General features: G+C 35.4%; 2 protein-coding genes across 5 annotated transcripts in view; both read right to left on the bottom strand.

Annotated features, from left to right (window-relative positions):
• Nucleotides 1-1,757: 1,757 nt before the first annotated feature.
• Nucleotides 1,758-9,896, bottom strand: il11b (interleukin 11b). Of its 2 annotated transcripts, none has more exons than XM_051670941.1 (5): nt 9,457-9,896; nt 5,412-5,560; nt 4,954-5,043; nt 4,046-4,204; nt 1,758-3,187 (listed from the first exon to the last, which is right to left on the bottom strand). In XM_051670941.1, exons 1-5 carry the CDS (start codon nt 9,506-9,508, stop codon nt 3,032-3,034), a joined length of 606 nt encoding a protein of 201 aa, XP_051526901.1. In that variant the 5' UTR covers nt 9,509-9,896; the 3' UTR covers nt 1,758-3,031. The 2 variants fall into 2 exon arrangements, with proteins under 2 accessions (XP_051526901.1, XP_051526902.1); XM_051670942.1 differs by lacking the exon at nt 9,457-9,896 and adding an exon at nt 7,702-7,750.
• Nucleotides 9,897-13,827: 3,931 nt separating this feature from the next.
• si:ch211-171h4.5 (sialoadhesin) overlaps nt 13,828-22,316 on the bottom strand; it is a 10,344-nt gene continuing 1,855 nt past the window's right edge. For 2 of the 3 annotated variants that reach the window (XM_051670623.1, XM_051670624.1), the window contains exons 4-10: nt 19,793-19,953; nt 18,853-19,003; nt 17,783-18,052; nt 16,761-16,854; nt 15,793-15,811; nt 15,255-15,335; nt 13,828-14,484 (exon numbers count right to left, since the gene is read on the bottom strand). In XM_051670623.1, the coding sequence (XP_051526583.1) occupies nt 14,428-14,484; nt 15,255-15,335; nt 15,793-15,811; nt 16,761-16,854; nt 17,783-18,052; nt 18,853-19,003; nt 19,793-19,953 (833 nt within the window). In that variant the 3' untranslated portion in view covers nt 13,828-14,427. Of the gene's footprint in view, nt 14,794-15,254; nt 15,336-15,792; nt 15,812-16,760; nt 16,855-17,782; nt 18,053-18,852; nt 19,004-19,792; nt 19,954-22,316 lie in introns of all 3 variants that reach the window. The other variant, XM_051670625.1, reaches the window with a different exon arrangement.

Below are 22,316 nucleotides of genomic sequence, written 5' to 3'. Positions count from 1 at the left end.
TTAAAATAAAGTGTTGGATAAGAGGCTAGCTATAATTTAATGCCTGTATTGTATCGATTTGAAATTCTGTTTGTTTATTGGTTGGTCCAAAAGTCGTACGATATCTTGCAATTTTGGCATCACATACAAATTCTGAACAGTTGTCATTAGACTGTGTTGTTTTATTTTTATTTTCCTTAATGGTGTTGTGTGTAATTTTTGTATGTGTAATGACACTCCCAAACCGGTAGTCTGCCCCAAACTCATGCCATTGATTTAGCCAGTGTTGATGTGTTGGGCCGGTCAGAATACTCAAACAGGCAGACCAACGTATTGAAAGTGATTTAGAGTCACACTGGTTACAATTTTTGGTAAAGCCTTCCTACAAATGGCTTCCTCTTAGTTGTCTGTCCACATTAAGCTGATATAGCAGAAAGTATTTTAAAGGTATAGTTCACCCAAAAATGAAAATTCTCTTATCATTTACTCAACCTCAGACTTTCTTCTGCTGAACACAAAAGAAGATTTTTAGAAGAATATCAAGCAAGTGAATGGTGGCCAGAAACTTGAAGGTCCAAAAAGCATATAAAGACAGCATAAAAGTAATCCATAAGACTCCAGTGGTAAAATCAAGATCTTCAGAAGGGATGTGATAGGTGTGGGTGAGAAACAGATCGATATTTAAGTGGTTTTTGCTATAAATCTACACTTTCACTTCTTTTGTTTTTGGTGATTCGCATTCTTTGTGAATATCATCCACCAAAATGGACTTAAATATTGATCTGTTTTTCACTAACACTTATCATATCACTTCTGAAGATATAGATTTAACCACTGGAGTCGTGTGGATGACTTTTATGCTGCCTTTATCTGCTTTTTCGACCTTCAAAGTTCTAGCCACCATTCCATTGCATTGTATGGACCTTCAGAGCTGAGATATTTTTCTAAAAATCTTTGTTTGTGTTCAGCAGAAGAAATAAAGTCATACATATCTGTGATTGCATGAGGGTTAGTAAATGATGGGTGAACTATCCCTTTAACATTGAAAAAATTACACATTTTACATTTAATCTTTTTTTAAATTTTGTTTATCATGCAATAACCTGCTTTTCTATTTCTCTGCCTGTTTTATACTGTACTTGAGTATCATGGCTTTGACAAATGTGTAATGACTCCGGGCAACATGATCAATTTCGTTTTCAACCCCTCTCTTAGTGAGCATGACAAATTCAACAGCTGTGAATTTCTCAACGCTGCCAAGTCTTATACTCCCTCACTGTCAAAGTCTTTCGTAACTTTTTTAAACACACTGAGTCAAGGGACATATCCTGTTTCCTCCTTCTGCAGTGTTTGGTATCTGCATCGTGACACAGATCTTGACATCCATGGCTGATTACACTATTGCAAGCAATTTATAACCGTCTGGATGTACTTCAGCTTGACTACCTGTGAAAATGTGCAGCCAGACGGAGTTGGCAAAATTTGGTTTCACATGTATTTCAGTGTGAAAAATTTCACAGAGTGAAATAAGAATGCATATTAAAATCCAAATATAATTTGATAAATGAAAAAATCGGAACATCAGAAATTATAATGGTTGGTTTATAGTTTTACTGTTTAATTAAAGGTTAAGTTTGGAGGGAGGCAGTATGTGTTCAAAAAGATAGAAAAATTTTAACATAGCTCTTTGTTATGTGAAATAATTTTATTGAATAAAAATTTGCATTAAAAAAAAGTCAAATAAAAAATAAATACAAAAATAAATATATTTTGGTATATATAAAAACACAAAAAACACAGAAAATACATCCAACTCATTAAGCTTGCAAACGCAGAGCCAGGTGAAATTAAGTGTGGTTTACGTAGTACTGTTGGACAGAATGATTTTTCCAAATCATTATCAGATGTTAACATCTTCTCATTTCCTGAGCATCACAAGCCTGGTTTGCGTGAATGAAACTTTTAACTGAATGATTATATCAGATCTAAATGTGTCATTTTTTCCATTCAACTACACCTCTGACAAAATGAAAAGGACTTCGGCATTATTCACAATGGATTCAAGTAATGCAATGGCCTCTTTCTTAGTATTAGTACACTATCTCTACATTATGTTGGCACTTAATTTTCATTTAGACTAAACATATAAGAACACCGAATAAAACAATAGAAATGCCTTAAGTACACTTCAAGCTACGTTTCATTATGTTCACAGCAGCTGTTATATTCTTTAGCCCTATAGAAACTTTGTTATTTTGTGTTATCAGTCTGAATGCCCAGTATCATCATTTGGTGACCCTGATATTTGCCAAGTTGGACGTGTTTCTAGATAAACATCTTCATTGGTTCTGGGGAGACATTCCTGTCTAACAAACATAGTCCTAATCCTATCCCCAATCCTAGCCATTAGCTGCCCCTAAAACCAGAGGGAAATAATACTGTAGGTTAATAAGAACGTTGTTCAAGCCCTAAACCTAAGGCTTAGGTTGATCCAGGGATGCTGATCCAGGAGCATTTTCTACTGTGGCAAAGAACGTAACTTTACAAAAATAGGATTGATAAATTAGTGCAGGTCCTGAAATGCAACACTTAATTATACTTCACCGTTTAACCACAATAACACATTTCTTAGCCACATCTAGTGGTTGTTGTGGTTGCAACTGGTGCAGCTGATTTTACATACAAAATCCCATACTGAAATGACACACACAAGTGCTAATTGTCTCATTCATTGTATAAAAATACTTCATTGTAAACAGAGAACTCTCCAATAAATAACCTTAAATATTAAATACATAACTTACAAATGAAACAGAATAAAAACAGTATCATCATACATTAGGGACTGTCAAATGGTGGAATGTGGCAGAATGGAAGATCATATGACTTAGTAAAGTGTAATCAAGGAAAGTGGTGAAATGTAGGCTGGAAGATTCATCCCATTCCTTGAAACTTTAAGGCAAGTAAGAAGATGCCTGTTTACCCTCACCATTGGTTGACATCATGGAGATGAGTTGAGGTGAGGACTACTGGTGTCATACGATGTGAGTCATTATTGTTTATGTTTCAGGACTCCTAAAGCTCTAGAGTACCAGTCACAAAAGTAATACAGTTTCTTATTGATCTCCATAGTGGCCTGGTAAATGCTCCAAGCTGTATTCAGAGGAGGCAGGGTGGGGTAGACAAGCTCAGAAGGTGTGGTCCCGATCTGTAACAAGATTTAGAAGATCTCTTTTAATGCTTGGGTTTCTGACATGAGAAATTCACAGATTTCAGAATGAGCTGTTCAGTTTCAATAGTCTTTTTGGGATTGGAGTTTTTAAAGTTACAGTATGTTTTCACTCTACCTTGAATCGAATGGCAGATCGGCAACTAGAACTGTTCGACCCGATGGTGGAAAAGCATTCTTTTGGTCTTTTTAATTATAAACTAACTGAGCAATTTAATGGAACACCTGTACACCTACTTATTCATGCGATTATCTGGTCAGCCAATTATGTGGCAGCAATGCAATGCATAAAATCATGCAGATATGGGCCAGGAGCTTTAGTTAATGTTCACATTAACCATCAGAATGGGGAAAAAATGTGATCTCAGTGATTTCGACCGTGGCATGATTTTTGGTGCCAGACAGGCTGGTTTGAGTATTTCTGTAACTGCTGATCTCCTGGGATTTTCACACACAACAGGCTCTAGAGTTTACTCCGAATGGTGCCAAAAACAAAAAACATCCAGTGAGCATCAGTTCTGTGGACAGAAATGCCTTGTTGATGAGCGAGGTCAACGGAGAATGGCCAGACTGGTTCAAGCTGACAGAAAGGCTACAGTAAATCCGATAACCACTCTGTATAATTGTAGTGAGTAGAATAGCATTTTAGAATGCACAACACGTCCAACCTTGAGACAGATTGACTACAACAGCAGAAGACCACGTCGGGAACTTTATTAGGACCATAGTATTCCTTATAAAGTGCTCAGTGAGTGTACATTGTGACATGCACAACTGTTTATATATTTGTTTTAAATATACAGTAACTCCCTCCTGTTGGTGAGCTGGAGCTCTTACCTCTCTGAGCAGGGTACGGCTGATAGCCTGGACTTGATGAAAAATCTTCTTTGTCTTAGAAAAATCAGTCTCTGATTGTTCCTGATTCTTCTGCAACCAGTCGAGATGAAACATGAAGGATTTAAGACCAGAGTACAGCTGTGCTAATGTGCTGCTCACCTGTGGGGCAAAGGAGCCAGATGTCACAGATGGAATTCATTTTTTTCTGGAATTAAACCATTGCACCAAAAGAAATTCTAATTTAATAATATGTTAACATAACCACAACTCTGATCATAGCATATTGCAAGTCAGTAAATACACAGCTCTGAAGAACTCCAGACAGGTCATTTAATTAAGAGAATTTAAACCGATAAAGGAATGTTCTGGTTTCAGTACAGCTTAAGGTCAATCGTCAATATTTGTGGCATAATGTTGATTACTCCAAAAAGTAATTTACACTTAACCCTCGTTGTAAAAAAAGAACAAAAGTCAAGGTTATAAGAAGACACAAACGATGGAGGTGAATAGGGCCAGTCCATAAACATTAAAATACTCACTGTTTCAAAAGTATAGTCACAAGACGTAAACATTATATGTGTTAACATGATTTTAAGATGATAAATTTGCATACTAGCCTAACCTGTGTAAGGTTATCCAGTATGACGACACAACGGCGGTAAACCCTGTAATCTGGTAAATGTGGTAACGCCAGTAAATCTCTGATTTAATCACACTAAAATCATGTTAACATGTATAATGTCTTGTGGCAATACTTTTGAAACAATGTGTATTTTAATGTTTATGGACTGGCCCCATTTATTTCCATTGTAGTACCTTATTGTAACTGGGATTTTTGCTTACAAATAGGAATTTGACTGCTTGAGACAGTTATTGAACAAGAAGAGGAAGAGATGCTGATGTTTTACCTCAAGTGATGTCAGGTCTTTTGCTGTGTAGTTCAGCACAGGCAGGGAGGTAAGATCATGTTCAAAGTCTTGCAATATCTCTTTCATATCCTGAAAAATGTTAAACAAAATGCTTAATGAATCAAAAGTGTATTGGTTTTCTTGTATGTGTTTACTCCAGAAATAAATAGGTAAACCATTTACATGGTTCCTATGGTCATGGAAAACCTGGAAATACCAGGTAAATTTAAAATGGTATTTTTTAAACTTAATAAAATCATGAAAAGTGGAAATGAATTTTTCTAATTTTGCCCAGCTTTAAAATATTTCACTGACTAGAATTTTTTCTTTTTGAGTGCAGTCTCTAAAAATCCTAATCCAGTCATCAAGAACAACTGGAAAAGTCACTTTGAAATTCACTTGTGGGAACCCTGCATTTACATAAAGAGCAAAGTGAAACACAGCAAATCAGAACTTACGCCAGGCCAGCTCTTCGACAGACTGCGCAAATCTCGCTGCAGCTTCTGCAGACCCTCTTTTCTTCGTGGCATAGGAGTGGGATGAGCTGTCGTGAAGAACTTAGCCAAAGACATCAAGATGATCATGGCAATGGTCCAGCCAGTTGTCACTGTCAACAACATCAACAAAAAATAATAAGCTGATTTCTCTTGTATTTAATTTGAACAACTGTCGCTCAGCTACTTTGAGTCACAACTTTCAAATAAATGCTGCAATGTATTTCATCAGCAGCTGCATTAATCCATAAAAAAAAAAAAAAAGAAAAGATCAATGAATGAAATTGCACAGAGAGCTCATCCTCTTGGCTTGTAATGGTTACACCAAATGGGACTATTTGGAGCACATCACACTAGGAATTTCCCAAAAATGTAATACACACTTGTTTAACTGATTATGGGTTGTGTTGCTAAGGACATTTCTCTTAAAAATTAATACATTAAAAGATGTGCTATTTGAATGAAAGGATGTGACTCAGCATTTTTCCGGATGTCATGGTTCTTGTGTATGGTGGCATACGTTTACAATTACAGACTTAACATAAAGTAACAAACTCAGCAGCCAAAGAGGTGAGGTCATGAAATGTTACTAAACTGGTAGAACTAGGTACACCTACTGGGAATAAAAGCAAAACATACAATTGCAAAATCCAGGAATGTCCGGTCTGTTTTTGAAGTCATTAGGAATATCTGCATCCTCTTGCATATCACTGAATGAAAACCCAGTTGGCTGCCACTTTGTTATTAATAAAACCCCCTCGTTCTAAAAATAGTCAAATGTTCTCTATAGAATGCTACATTTAACATTGTTAACTTCTGTTTTTCCTAATTTACCATCTAATTAAGTGTAAGAATTCATATTTTATACACATTTATTCACAAAACAATTATTTTATCAAAATTAAACCCATCTCTTGCATCAAACCTAGAAATAAACAAGCCTAATCAAGTTCTCTGTTACACTAACAATTGGCTAACCGTCTGGCCTGTTTGATGTTTACACCAGTCTTTAGCCACAGCAAACTCAAATGAGCCATGGCCTAACTCTGTTTGAAGATTTGAGGCCTTTAAATTAATACATTTAGCAGATATGTGATAGCTGTGCCATTCAGCCCTTTGATAAGCTTTAGAAGGAAATAAATGGCTATATGCACCATTAACATGCTTTGAAACCTTTCTAAATGGAGATATTGCCAAGGTGGCTGATAACCATTGCATGCCACCCTCGTAAATTTGATAGCATGGTGGCGATCTCCATCAAAACCGTTTTAAGCAAAGTGAAGGATCATGACTCAGTTAGATGTGAGACTAGCTGTCTGTACTGGTGGAAAATAATTTCTGGTACACACTGATAGCATTTGTTCACTTCTTTTAACACAATTTGAAGATAGCATTGCCCTAATAGAGCTGAAGTGTTCCTGAGTAAATAAGCATGCTGATTTTCAAATTGGACATTATCATGTCAAAAAAAAAAAAAAAGAAAGAAAGAAAAAAAAAATGCAAAGGTTCCCCATGAACACTGATCCTGAAGCAAAACCCTGAAACCATCACCTTAATTACATAATTAACATTAAATAAATTACAGATTTTGAATAAGTGTTAGTGGTTCGACTACCTTCAATGTCACAAGTGGCCTAGATTTTTGTTCAGGGTGACAAATCTTTGACCCTTGACCTTGATGTTGACTGTTATTAAGGATGTAACCACATACACCAAATCTGGAGGACCAGATATAACACTTTAAGTATCAAAAATCGGAAAACCCATATCGGTTAATCTGAATATTGGGGTCTATGGTGGTTTCGGCCTTGACTGTTACGGTAATAAACAAATATCACAGTAATCAGCTACAGTAGATCTAACTAAACCATTCCATTGCTCACTTCAAAGAGTTAACTCAATGAAAATGAACATAAAAATATAAAAAGTCAACTATGTTTTACACAATAAGAAATATTAAATCCATGTTTTGTCATATATATGCAATTTTTTAACCCAATATGCATAATCAACATCTAGGTATTAGATTTAACGTATTGAGGTTAACGAGCTGCAGTAGTTGGTTAGATTTCAATACTTTGGTGGTTATTATGGTTTGTACATTAAAGGTTGAGTGCACTTTGAAAAAAATCATTGACATCAAAGACTCATCCATAGGACCCACCCTCTACAGTTTGCATTTGTATGCCTTCACTACAGCATATTCCCCTGATTGTGTTCTAAAGTGGAAATAAAATAAGGAAAACAAACTTACATTTCATTGTGTTCCCAAACACCCAAGTAGTAAACAGTGTACAAACTTGTGTTATCACCCTACTAACATTTGAACAAGTGAAAGGCTTCTCCTTTATAGTATGGGCATGACACACACACTCTGACTCATTCACATAAAAAAAAAAAAAAAAAAAAAAAAAAAAATACAGTCCTACACACCCCTCACGCTAAACCTTTTTCTAAACAACTTAACAGTTTAGTCTGTTATTTACATTATCATCTTGATGGTTTCAGATCTGTGTGTTCCTAATTCTGGATTTCTTGTCTTGGGTGGCTTCTGTGACTCCAAAACAACTTAGTGAATTATCTCCTCTAATGTTTAATATGTACACAGATCTGAGGTTGCTCTTTTGTTGTGAGACTTAATAGAAAGTATCAACTTTACTTCTTAAACGCTTCTCCTAAAATTCCTTATGAGGAATAAAAATAGACACAAATGAGACAATTGCTTGAACAAATGGAATGGTATAGAACTATTTAATTAATTTGAATTCATCATATTCTCACCTTCATTTTGTTCCAAACACTTATGATCTTTTTCTTCATACATTGAAAATTTTGGAAGAATATTAGAGGCTAATAGCCTTAATCACTATTCACTTTCATTGCATCTTTTTTCTATGTAATGAAAGTATATGGTGATCGAGACTAAACATTCTGCCCAACATCTCTGACTCTGACTTTTTTAAAAGTCATATGGGTTTAAAACAACATGAGTGTAGTAAATTAAAGAATTTTCATTTCTGGTTGAACTATCCCTTTAAGCAAAGTTTCAATTTGTTCTTCATTTAATCTAATTTAAGAGAAAACATTTAGATAGCTCTCACTTGTGATTTTTATTTATTTTTTTATCCTAGGGGTAGTAGACTCTATTGCCAAATAATGATGTCATCAGTACGCACCCATGTTAAGTGGATGCGTACAATCACAAACTACTGTATCACCAAATCGGACAATTACTAGTTTGTTTTTTGTGGTTAGATAGGTGAACTTTTACATACATAGGAATGAAATTACAGTTATATCCGATTACACTTCGCCATAGGGGAATGTTGAAGAGATGAGGGACTAAAATGAGACATGAGACAGTTCTTAGATAAATTACTGGCAATTCACAACAGGACACAGTCATAACATACATACACACACACTAGTCTAGAAGAGTTGAAGCCCACTGTGGCTCCCCACTGTTTTTCTCCCCGACAAATTGTCCGCTTGGCCTCCTGTGACACATCTCACTGTTATTTCCACTCAGACATCCAACATGCACAAGTGTCCTCTTGCCTGAGCGCACATACATGCATTCCCTTGCTCATTTTCTCCTTCACTCCCACTCATTCTTGTTTCTTCCTTTCTTGTTTTTCCCTTGACTGCAAAGCAAAGGAATATGTTTTAAGAGAAGCGCTGTTAGCACTGTGTGGGGTCATATCCTGTACCTCTTCAGGAAGTGGTCAGAGTAGCCTAGAATCTAGTGGTCTAGTAATCTTATTATGCAGAGATAGATTAAAGGAAAAGTTGGTCCATAAATTAAAATGATGTCATTGCTTACTCACCCTCTTGTTGTTCCAAACCTGTGTGATGTAATTTTTTTCGGTAGTACTCAAATGGAGAAATTTTTTGAGGAAACATTACACAGCTCTTGTCATACAACGACATAGTAACAATAACAATTACATTGCAAAAATTACATTCATCAGGGAAAAACTCCAAGGATGGAAAACACACCCTTACTCACCACAGGATATTCCATTTATGTTATAATGAACTGCTGGAGCAGAGTCATGCATGCCAGTGAACTATGTGCTATAATTAAGTTTAAATAAACATGCTTTGTCCCGGCGATCCATACTTTTTGAACAGAGGAAGTTGCATAAAATTTTTTGACACAGCAATCTTCTTTTCGGTGAGAAGGGGTGCGGTACTGACAAGCTACGTTAAGCCCAAGTGGGTGGATTCTTTGAGGTGTTTAAATTCCTAAAAAGGAATGCATGATCAAGCAGAAACAAACATAATCTACTCTATTAATAAATCGATCATAGTCAAGAATCTAAAGCTAAGCTTGCCACCCTGGTTTTGTCTTTCTTCTGCCTCTCTCTGTATTTCTTCTTGTGTTTTACTGACTTAACCTTTTTTTTTCCTAATATAAAGGATCTAGGATCTGACTCTGTATTAAAATGTAAATGCACAGCACTTAGAGACTTAGGGTTAAACATTATCAATTCAGATTATTTGTATTGCACTTTTCACAACACATGATTTTTCCAAAGCAACTTTAAGAGTGCCAAAGGCCACAATGAGAAAAAACAGCTAGGAAACACTCCCTAACATGTTTAAATGTATGCGGAAAAAAACTGAGAAAGAACAAAGATTCAGTTGGGGAAGCACACATACATGGACTGGTGCATATTTAAGCAAATTTATACAAAGCATACAATATCCTCCTAATTACAACATGATCACACAGGAAATAGACATGTTGCTTCCAAAAGTTCATTTACCCTGAAATCAATCCCATTCAGACAAATTACTGTCAAGCGCAATTCCCCACCAGACATTTTTGTTTCAAAAATGTGAAAAGCGAAAAGCTTCAAAATCGTGAACACATTTCCCTGTAGATGTAATAAAAATGTGTTGTGCAAGCAACCTCCGAGACGTGAGTTCTAGCTCCGTGTAAACCAGGAAGTTATCACGTTTATATCAAACACTGTTTAGCACGATACAGAGATTGCATTTTAACTTAAAAAATTAAATAATTTCTCCACTAATGGTTAGGTTTAGGGTTAGGGTTTGGGTTAGGGTGTAGTAGAGTTAGTAAAATGTTTCTGTTGACTGTATTACATCGTTTACAACAAAATGTACTACTCGCATTTGGCGCCACTCTTTGGACATTTCTATTTTACATCAATTTTACATAAGCAAGAGTGCTGTTGTATTGACTAAAAGCAGATATTTAATACAAGTGCATATTTACAAGTATTTAATTGCTTTTATTTAACAGTTCTATCAACAAGAAGTTTCTATAGAATAACTTTTTAAAAAAAAGACACAATATCACCAGTTATTTTGTCTATTTTTGCTCTGTTAACATAAACAGTTCAAACTAAACTGAAGCAGGATCAAACATTGTCAGTTTGGACCTGTTTGGAACGCCACAAAAACAGACAAGCAATACATACAGAGAAGCTTCTCTGAGCTGTTATGCTATACACTCACTGAGCACTTTATTAGGAACACCTGTACACATATCCATGTGATTATCTAATCAGCCAATCATGCGGTAGCAGTGTAATGCATAAAATCATGCAGACATGGGTCATGAGCTTCACATCATCCATCAAAATGGGGAAAAATGTGATCTCAGTTGGTGCCAGATGGGCTGGTTTGAGTATTTCTGTAACTGCTGATCTCCTGGGATTATCATGCACAACAGTCTCTAGAGTTTACTCATAATAGTGCTAAAAACAAAAACATCCAGTGAGCGGCAGTTCTGCGGACAGAAACGCCTTGCTGATGAGAGAGGTCAACAGAGAATGGCCAGATTTGTTTGAGCTAACAGAAAGGCAACAGTAACTCAGATAATCACTCTGTACAATAGTAGTTGCAGAATAGCATCTCGGAATGCACAACAGGTCGAACCTTGAGGCGGATGGGCTACAACAGCAGAAGACCACATCGGGCACTTTATTAGGACCATAGTGTTCCTAATAAAGTGCCCAGTGTATATCAGCGTTATCGCTACACTGCTTGTTCGATCAGATTAGAGTACCGGAACTAACTGCTGAAAAAAGATTATTCATTATTTTTTTGTTCTGTTCTGTTGAACAAGGAAACATTAAATAGAGGTAAAAGCATAGAAATTGGAAAATCAGTATGTGGTTAATTTATCAGGAGATTGGTTGGCACTGGGACTGGAGGAAGGGGTGAGATTACATGCAAGAATGTCCAACATCAGTGAAAAGGGTGAATCCTGAAACTAATCCAGTGGTACAGAAGCCAGTAGTTTTAATAACTCACAGTGTTATCATTTATGTGGCCTAACACTGTTATGTCCATATGGCAAAACACACTCTTTCCAGTAAAAGTCAATTTTGAGATAACAGTGAACGATCAAAATGTGTCCAGCTACCACTACTTATATTTTGAGTGATGTAGGCCAACAGGCCCAGACAGGCTAGTTTAGGTTGTACCAGTCTTCAATGACTGAATGTCTCATTATGCACTCACAGACACAGACTTGCTCACACACACATTTTTCAGGGATGATCCAAGCATCTGCCATCATCAATGGGTCTCCTGCCGTTTGTGACGTCATTGCAGAACCTTTTTTCTGCTGCGTGAACAGCATTGCTATTATTCCATGCCCCTTAACCCCTTAAAGTTCATATAGTCTATAGGCTTTGAAATATAAAGCTGGGATTTTAAAATGTATGCACTTGAAGGAATTTTTTTTTCCTTTCAGACATGTATATTGTTTGTGTCTTACTGTAAAGCTGAATTTATAGAATTTGTAGAATTCGTTCTTTAATCCCAGTTTAAAGGGATAGTTCACTCATTTACTCACTCTCATGTCATTCCAAACCTTTACTTTCTCTCTTAGGTGGAAAACAAAAAAGAAATGATCATTCTATGAAAAAAAAATCTTTATATATATGTAAGCCATTTGTAGTTTGATTTCCCCAAAAAGTGCAAACACTGTGGCTCTGTCGCACTTTCAAAACATTAAATTTAGCATTCGCCAGCACCTTTACAACTAATGCCACAAGTTTGGAGGCAGGGTTGTCTGTTTGAGCATCCAATGGAAGTTGAGGGCAGTGTCTGTGAAACCGGTGTATAACATTATTATTTTTGCAATTTCGTTTGGTGATACTAGTCGCACAGAAATAACAAACTTCAGCTTCAAAATCTTACACTTTAATTCTTAATACCAGAATAAACAATATTGCACAATTTAGTCAAAGACTAGGCATTTGTACTAAAAAAAAAACCAAAAAAAACAACTTCATTACACCTAACTCAGATGTGTCAGCCAGCTACTGGAGACTTAATTTAATTATTTTCCCCTCATCTTTTATGTGTATGAATATGAAGGCTTTTACTAAGAGAAAATTGTAAAGCCGCGCTTGTCTAAAGTGTTTACATTACAGCTCTCTATAGTTAATTGTTGACAAATGTTATATGCTCACATAGAGATGTACATGCAGTAAAGAGCACTGGCTGGAATTTCATTTGACCTCATTATATGTGACTATATGAGTCAGAAAGATTGTGTATTTCTACGTCATGCTTTGAAGCATCATAAGCCATTTGGAAACTTTTGTTCAATCTGATCATAATTTAAAAAAGATTGTTGGTCTGCCTCATTAAAATGTCTTAACATGTTGCACGTAATTTCTTATCCATCCTTCCTTGCCTCATGTTAAAAGTTTGCCATATTAATCAGCTATTTTAAGTTCTGAATCTTTGTTCTTGCAGACAGAAATAAACAAAAAGACGACCTCTTACTCAAGTTTAATTCACCAGTAACAGTCATCCAGTAATGATTTCCAATGATGCACAAACACACTGCCATCCACACATACATAAGTAGCTAAAAGGGGAGAGGGATTTCCATTTTCGTCACACCATTTTTCATCTCTAATCTGCTTTTCAATGACTAACGGAATGCAAAGAATGCTAGAGAGAGAGAGAGAGAGAGAGAGAGAGAGAGAGAGTGAGAGAGAGAGAGAGAGAGAGAGAGTGACTAAATGAGTAACTGCAAGAAATTGAGAGGAAAAAATGTCTTATATATCTTTGTTTACAAAGAATTTAAGTATTTAAAAACTTGTAATGATCAGCTCTTGAATTCAAGGATTAAGAATAACATCACAAAACCTCAACCAATATAACATACAGTGTTTTCAAAAAGTATTTGGACACTTACTTGAAAATATGTGAATATCACTGCATTACCAAATATCAAACTAAGAAGCATTTGTTTTTATGAAAGATTGCACAAGCACTCTTTTCAAGCAAAACACTGGAAAAGAAAAGAAGTTTGTTAGTTTTTAAATGATTGCACAATAGATATACTATTTATGATATTCTGTTCAAAATGAAGACAAAAGTATTTTTGGTTGTAAAATGTTAGTGAAACATTAAAATAGTTAATGTGATGAATTTCACCTGTGGTTACTCTGCAAGGACACCTGTGTAAACTCAAGGGGAACTGACTTTATACATTGTAAAAATGGCTCAGAAATGTGAATTTATTTCTGAGAAAAGGTCTAGTATGTTATCTTTTGTTGTGTTTATATTTTATTATCTATGCAATGAATTCTTACATTTGAAAATGCGGCTTAAATGTCCAAACACTTATTGGTCTGTACATTAACATACACAATACACAAACACTAGATATGAAATATATTATACAGAAAGATGCAACAGAATAACATTTCTAAGAATTTGTTTGAAAAGAAAGAGTAATAGAAGTATATTTTTCTGTAGGGGAGAGAAGAGAGATGCAGTACTGCATGTGATTTTGTGTGTGGTTAATATGAGGAATAATTATGCAATAACTGAGGAAAAATACCAAAAGCAGAGATATGACAAGAAAAGATTGGGAGAAGAATCAAGACATGATGAAGGCCAGATTGGAATCCACATCTTCCATATGAGCGCTACAGCACATTGTGTCTGGAGAACAAAATCTTAGCTTTGACTAAAGCTAATGTTTGTCCCAGTTTCTATTTTCATAATCCTCTTCCGTTCTGCTAGCACTTGCCTGCAGAAAAAAGAAGTATGCAGAGGTCCATAATGCATCAAGCACATGCATTGTACTTACTATATAACACTACACTTAGTATGTATACCCACTATCCTTGCCTTAATGTACAGTATAAGATCTCCATCCCAGATTTGTTCTTTCACATATGAGAAAGTAACAGTTGTAGAAGTACATTGTAGTCTTTTATACATATTTGAGTGCAGAGGCTTGCTTAGTGTATATCTGGACATGGCAAGTAATGGTATGGTGATATTGTCATAACAAGATGTGCTACAATTTCCATGAAATGTCTTCCCTCCGCCTTGCCTGCACACAGTATGTAGTTTTCAAACATACAACATTATTAAGCATCTAGTGATCAGTGTATCGGTTTATATTTCACTAACACAGCTCCTGTTTTCTAAGAAAATATTTAGTCTATTTCCTGTCTAAGGAAATGGATAACCACTTATTTGATTCAAAGTTTGATTAAATAAATTCATGGAAAAGCATCATAGTATTTAAATACAACTAATATTAAATACTTCTACTATTTGACAGGTAAACAACTAGGCTTATAGGTTTGCAAAATAGCAGCAGGCCTTCAATGCATACCAAAATATATACTCAAATTCATATTTATAAAGTTACAATTGAGGATTTTTTATTATTATATCTTTTAACAAAATAGTAATAATACTAAGTACAATAACTATTGGAAAGGAACTAATTTTACACATGGACCTGTAATATATGTATATAGAGCAAAAATATGTTTAAATATTGACCTGTATTATATTGTACACTGAGGAATCATTGGTCTTCTGGATGGTGGCATATGTCATGGGTTCTCTCATACCTTCAACCTGCTATAAACACAAAAGACAAATGCTCATAGCAGACAAATGTATATCAGTTTTTTTTAAAGTGACAGATATTTTACATTCAGTTAATGTATTGCCCTGAAAGAACTATCATTCTGTGTTCATGCATTCCACACTTACATGTAAATGACAGCCACCTGCATGGCTTTTGTCCCACTCCTGACACTTTTGTTTTATAATTTCATTGTTTTGATTAAAATATTGATATATAAAAATCTATATATTTACTTTAATGTACTTTCACATTTGTATGAGAGCCGCCAAAATGCTATTGAATTTTTCTGGTTTGTGCTCAGTGAATTTGTGCTAAAACAAAGCAAATTATTGCTCAGCAATAATAATTGTGTTAACTGGCTTCTTCATATTTTAAGGCAATGGCATTATAAGCAGGGTCATCAGTATCTTTGGATGATTTATAAATGACGTTGTGTCAAGTACTTACCTTGAGTCTTTTTAACAAGCTAGAAAAAAAAAAAAAATGGCAATAATTTGCTAAAAGTACATCAATAAACAAAAGCTTAAAGTAACAGCCAACACTAATATGCCAATCATTTCTGAAATCACAATTTTACTGAAATGTAGAATTAGTCCAAACAAGTGCCATTTATTATCTAGAATATTTTTATAGTTCTATCATTTCATTCTATCAAGTGCTACACAACAGAGAATCACAGATGTGAGGTATTGCTTAAATATAATACAATTATTTATTATTATTTATTATTTATTTAATTATTATTATTAGTAGTAGTAGTAGTAGTATTGCAGTGAATATTACATAGTGATATACAATTGTACTATAAACAGTGTGATTATTAAACTGCAAAAGGCTAGTATTTCATTAAATAAATATGTAGTCTGTTTGTGCTGTGCACTACGTAGTGAATTAGCACTCTGCTCGCTGTCATCTGCTACAAACATGAAATGCTCATGATGGTGTTTTAGAGCTTCTTGGTATGAGCAACCGGCTTCACATTTACATTCAAACATTCTTAAAACAAGATCTGTTTACTTTGAAGCGTGCAGCACATGCAAACTATATATTAATCCCATTAAATCGCAGCATTTCGGTTTAATAATCACACTAGTACTTAACGTGATTTTAATTTGTGTGCTGAATGTTTACGCAATGACATTCATATGCCAGATGGTATAGGTTTTTGCTATCATAGCATTTTCACAAGCATGAAACAAGTTTGTGAGCGCAGTATGATCCCTTATTTTGGCAGTTTTAGACTCTGAAAATGTTTAGTACATGATGTATGAATGATAAGACTGCAGTGGCAGCTAAAATTAAATATTTTTTCTTAAATGAGGAAGGAAGCAGGCAGCTGTTCTCACTTCTAGTTGACTCTTGTGACCTCATGTTATGGATGTCATACATTTTGCCATTTGTTTTCAAAAACCCACCTTTTGTATTTGACCAAATCAACTGCAGTTATGAGAATTAATAAAAATGTCAGAAGTCCACACATGATATATGGTGCTATGGAGCACTGGAAACCTGACACAATCAGAAAGAAAAAAAACAAAAAACAAAACTGTGACTAGAATATTTAACAAATTCCATTTACTTGCATACCATAACAAGAACACCCAAAAGATGAGCAGTAAATCTAACCAATTTAATCCATCTTATGTACATAAATCAAGCACACATAAAAAGCATTATTTCTCACCACTGCAGTTACACATGGTCTGAGAATGAACATTCTGGAGGTTAGCGAGTTTACACATCAACTATGTATTTTTGATGTGGTTTTCTGTTTAATTTCTTGTTTACGCCATAAACTGACTGTCCAAGTGATTGCCCTCTGCAGCCAAAAAAATATTGCCACAGACTTTGATAAAATAAATAAATAAACAAAAATAAGAGTTTGTCCGCCATGAATCAACTTTCATCATTGGTGATAACCATTAGATAAAAACCACTGGACTACAGTATGCTGATTAAAAAAAAAATACAGTTAGCATGCAATGCATATGCCATGTTCTTATAAATGTTTAATATATTTTTGAAAATACAATTTTTGATTTAATGATCAAAAGTAAAAAGCATATTTTCTTGAAACCTTGAATACATGTAAGTGTACATATCTAAAGCATTTTTAAAAAAATAAATATTATGAGGTATTGGACAACCTGAACTCACCTTGACATGTCATGAAAAGGTCAAATGATGACCTTAATTTGGCGGACACAAGTTTGTCAAATAGTAATATTGCTAAACAAATCTGCTTCTCTACTTATAATTTTTTAAATTCAGAAATGTAAAACATGTTCACCATAGAAGAGGTGTATTGAAGTAATTGTGTGCATTAAATACATATAGACAGACAGACAGACAGACAGACAGCTAGACAGATGATAGATAGATAGATAGATAGATTTACTGTAAATGTAAAAAGATAATTAAAATATTATAGACTTACTTTTTAACTCCACAGCGACAACCATCGATTGGTCGGTCCCATGGTTGTTGTAGGCCTTGCAGACATACAGACCCTGAGCATTAACACTGGCTATCACTGTTAGAATCTTTCCCTGATCCTTCAACATGAGATTCCCAGCCCCAATGTGTTTGTACCACTCATAGCGCTGAACAGCAGGGTTGGCTTCACTATGGCAGCTCAGCGTCACCACATTCCCCTCAGACACTGGACCTGAAGGACTCAACAGGGCTATGGTGTTTCTGGGAGCATCTGAAACAGAAGATTGACCAAAAGAAAAGAAAAGAAAAGAAAAAAAAAGGATAGTATAATTAGTATTAGTATTTAATATACATTATATGGCCAAAAGTTAGTGGACATCCAAACATCAGACCCATTTTTGCTTGTTGAGCATTTAATTTCAAAACATTTGGAAATAATAGTGAGTTGGACCCATTCTAACAGTTTCCATTCTTCTCTGAATGTTTTTCATTAGATATTGGATTATGGCTGTGGTGAATTGCTCCCATTCAGACACAAAAGCGTAACATAATACAGTATTTGCACTCGAAAACCTGTATTACTTTCTTTTTTCCATGGAACACAAAAGGAGATGTTAGACAGAATGTTAGTATTAGTCACCATTTACTTTTATTGCATCTTTTTCCCCCATATCATAAGTAAATGATGACTGAGACTGTCAGTCCTATTATAGAAAGTCATAGGGGTTTGTAACAACATGAGGGTGAGTAAATCCATTTAACATGTGCACAATTATACAGCAAATATATATATATATATATATATATATATATATATATATATATATATATATATATATATATATATATATATATATATATATATGAAAACAATCATAAAGCAATCAATACTATTTATGCAATATAGATTTAATTATATATATATATAGAGAGAGAGAGAGAGAGAGAGAGAGAGAGAGAGAGAGAGAGAGAGAGAGCATTTATATATATATATATATAATTAAATCTATATTGCATAAATAGTATTGATTGCTTTATGATTGTTTTCCTTTCATTCTGTGTTCAACATACACAACACTCTGAGGGTAGTGCTGGTCTTCACTAGTCTTTCAGCAACCTGGGAGTTGTACAAAAGAGAGCAGGAGACTTTAAGCTGGTCATTTAGAGGTGTTGCATTGAACATCTGAGAGGAAACCAGCAGTGTCTGTCCAAATTCATCCACCTTAGGAAAACAAATTAAGTGTATTAAAGGAGGACCTTATTAAGAAAAAATGTACAATTATATAGCATTACATCACAGTAATTCATCCCATCTAGAGTTCTGACAAACTTGCCGCAATCTTGCTGAAAACTTTCCTACTCATTATTTTGACATGCAAATGAGCTTTGCGGTTTGCCACAAATGTTTGCCAGAAGTTTGCAGCTCTTCACAAATAGTGATAAACCTTTGCTGATAATGAAGAGTTTACCGCAAAGCTCATTTGCATGTGAAAATAATGAGTGGCGAATTTGCGGCAAGTTTGTAGCAAGTATGCCAGAACTCTCAATTTTTGTAAGGGATGCCACCGACTGGACACACTTTCGCTTATGGAATAATTTAAAGGAATTGTTCACTCAAAAAAGAAAATTCTATCATCATTTACTCATGTCATTCCAAACTCATATGATTTTCTTTCTTCAATGAAACAAAAAGGAGATATTAGGTCACCATTCACTTTCATTGCACGAAAAAAGAGCAGCATCAACAATCTTCTGGATTTTTCCTTATGGGTTCCACAGAAGAAAGAAAGTACTGTAATATGGTCTTGAAACGACCTGAGGGTGAGTAAATGACGACTGAATTTTCATTTTTTGGGTGAAGTATTTCTTTAATAATGACAGAAATTAGGGAAAATTTGCTTTCGAAGCTGTTTTGCTTTAAACACCCATTTTGACGTCATGAATGTGTTACACAAACCTCATGTTCTTTCCAAACATACCAAAGCAATAAGTTGCTCTCTGCTATATTTACCTGCAGGCTTGGTGTGAGCTGTTCTCCTAGTCGTGGGTTCCATTGCATCAGAGGTTGTTGTGAGGGACATGGCAGTGCAGTGGAACAGGTCAGTGTCACCTTGGTGCCCTCGAGAACTTCCAGAATCTCGACATAAGGGGTCAAGGTAGGCGGGGATGAGTCTTGGAATTGAGAAGAGAGTTTCAGCCTTTATATTTCATAAATTAGCCTATGGAGTATGACAGCAAAGTAATCACTTATAAATAGCTTTTTATAAAAAAATAAATAAAAAAAAACGTAATTTATAACTCAACAAATTAAAGGGACAGTCATCCTAAAATAAAAAGTATGTCATTATTAAGGCTAATTGCCTTCATTTTTTTCCTAACCTGTATGACTTCATTTCTTCTGTAGAGCACAAAACGACATATTAGAATGTTAGGGATTGGGTTAGGGATTTTCCACACAATAAAAGTGAATGGTGACTGAGGCAAACATTTTCCCTAACATTACTTTTTGTGTTCCAAAAGGAAAAAAAGGAAGTCATACTGGTTTGGAACAACATAAGGATGAGTAAATAATGACAAAATTTTCATGTTTGGGCGAACTGACCCTTAACTAACTTTATGTGATTCCTGGTTTTCAAGAAATTACATAAATATTGAGCATATGTCAATAAAACATTTGGAAAGCCAAATGAAAAATGTGTTTAATAGTGATCAATGCATTAAAAAAAAATCTATTCCAACTTTTAAAAAATAACAATAAATGTGATTCCAATTCTGTTGATATACTGTAGACTGCACATTCTTATAAATTATGTGTCTATTAGAACAAAAAGGCCTGATGTCGTAGGAGACCATTTTTAAAAGAGTAGTTCACCCAAAAATGATAATTCTCTCAACATTTACCCCATGCCATCCCAGATGTATATGACCTTCTTTTCTAAAGCAGAACACATTTGAAGAAAAACAGAAAAATATCTCAGCTCAGTTGGTCCTTATAATGGAAGTGGATGGTAACATGATTTTTGATGCTCCAAAAAGCACAGACAATCAGCATTAACATCATCCATACGACTCCAGTGGTTAAATGAATGTCTTATAAAGATATATGATCACATTTGGCGTGAAAAAGATCAATATTTAATTACTTTTTAACTAAATCATTGCGTCCAGTAAGCAGCAGTATGCGCGTTCACAAGAGGGCTAAGGTCACACGGTCTTTCCAGTGATGGCATGGCAACATTCTATTCGTTGAAGCAGACACTCTCTACCTCTGTTGTCATTGCCTACATGTGCACCACCATGTCTCCTGAGCTCTCTGTCTCTTAGGCTTTTTGTTGTGCTGCTGTTGGTCCAGCCTCCTCCATCTCCCTATGCTCTTGGTTAGAGTACTCAGGTTCAAATAAATATGATTGTGCAAAAACTTGTATCTCCTCCTGTAAATCAAAATCTTCTGACATCTTTGTTTAAATTTGCGTCAATTTGTTTACGGCATTCAGTCTGTACAGAGTTCCTTTTACTCATTTGTAAACAACGCTGCTTTTTCCGGGTGTGTTGCGCATGCGTCACTTCTCGCATGAACATGCCAATGCCAATACCCTCACACGAGAGACTGCGTGACCTCAGCCCTCTCATGAACACACATACCTTAACCGAAGCGATTATTTATAGTTAAAAAGTACTTAAATATAGATTTTTTTTCGCACCAAAAGCAATCGTATCGTTTTACAAGACATTCATTTAACCACTGGAGTCGTATGGGTGACGTTAATGATGATTGTCTGTGCTTTTTGGAGCATCAAAAATCATGTTACAATCCACTTCCATTATAAGGACCTACTGAGCTGAGATATTTTTCTATTTTTCTTCAAATGTGTTCTGCTGAAGAAAGGAAGTCATATACATCTGGGATGGCATGAGGGTGAGTAAATGATGAGAGAATTTTCATTTTTGGGTGAACTATCCCTTTAAAGCTGAAGTATATAATTTCTGCAACACTAGTGCCACCGGATGGAATTTCAAAAATAAACAATGTTTTCAAAAAAGCTTATCAGGGGCCTGGGTAGCTCAGTGGGAAAATACGCTGGCTATCACCGCTGGAGTTCGCTAGCTCGCTAGTTCGAATCCCAGGGCGTGCTGAGTGACTCCAGCCAGGTCTCCTAAGCAACCAAATTGGCCCAGTTGCTAGGGAGGGTAGAGTCACATGGGGTAAACTCCTTGTGGTCGCTATAATGTGGTTCGTTCTCAGTGGGGTGTGTGGTGAGTTGAGCATGGTTGCTGCGGTGGATGGCGTGAAGCCTCCACACACACTATGTCTCTGTGGCAACGTGCTCAACAAGCCATGTGATAAGATGCACAGGTTGACAATCTCAGATGTGGAGGCAACTGATATTTGTCCTCTGCCACCTGGACTGAGGTGAATCACTATGTGACCACAAAGGGGAATTGGGCATTCCAAATTGGGAGAAAAAGGGGAAAAATCCCCCCCCCAAAAAAGCTTATCAAATACGCCCCTCATCTGCCATTGGTCAAACATAAAG

The sequence above is a fragment of the Myxocyprinus asiaticus genome, chromosome 34, assembly GCF_019703515.2.
Source record: "Myxocyprinus asiaticus isolate MX2 ecotype Aquarium Trade chromosome 34, UBuf_Myxa_2, whole genome shotgun sequence".
Taxonomy (NCBI): Eukaryota; Metazoa; Chordata; class Actinopteri; order Cypriniformes; family Catostomidae; genus Myxocyprinus; species Myxocyprinus asiaticus.
Note: the sequence above shows the minus strand (reverse complement) of the source record. Positions and strands in the feature narration are given on the sequence as shown.

Excerpts from the sequence above, each read along its gene's own strand:
- il11b (XM_051670941.1), bottom strand. The coding sequence starts at position 9,508 with ATGCATGACTCTGCTCCAGCAGTTCATTATAACATAAATGGAATATCC. Across the intron at positions 5,044-5,411 it reads TGTCGAAGAGCTGGCCTGGC|GATATGAAAGAGATATTGCA; the intron begins GTAAGTTCTGAT and ends AACATTTTTCAG. Across the intron at positions 4,205-4,953 it reads AAGACCTGACATCACTTGAG|GTGAGCAGCACATTAGCACA; the intron begins GTAAAACATCAG and ends TTTGCCCCACAG.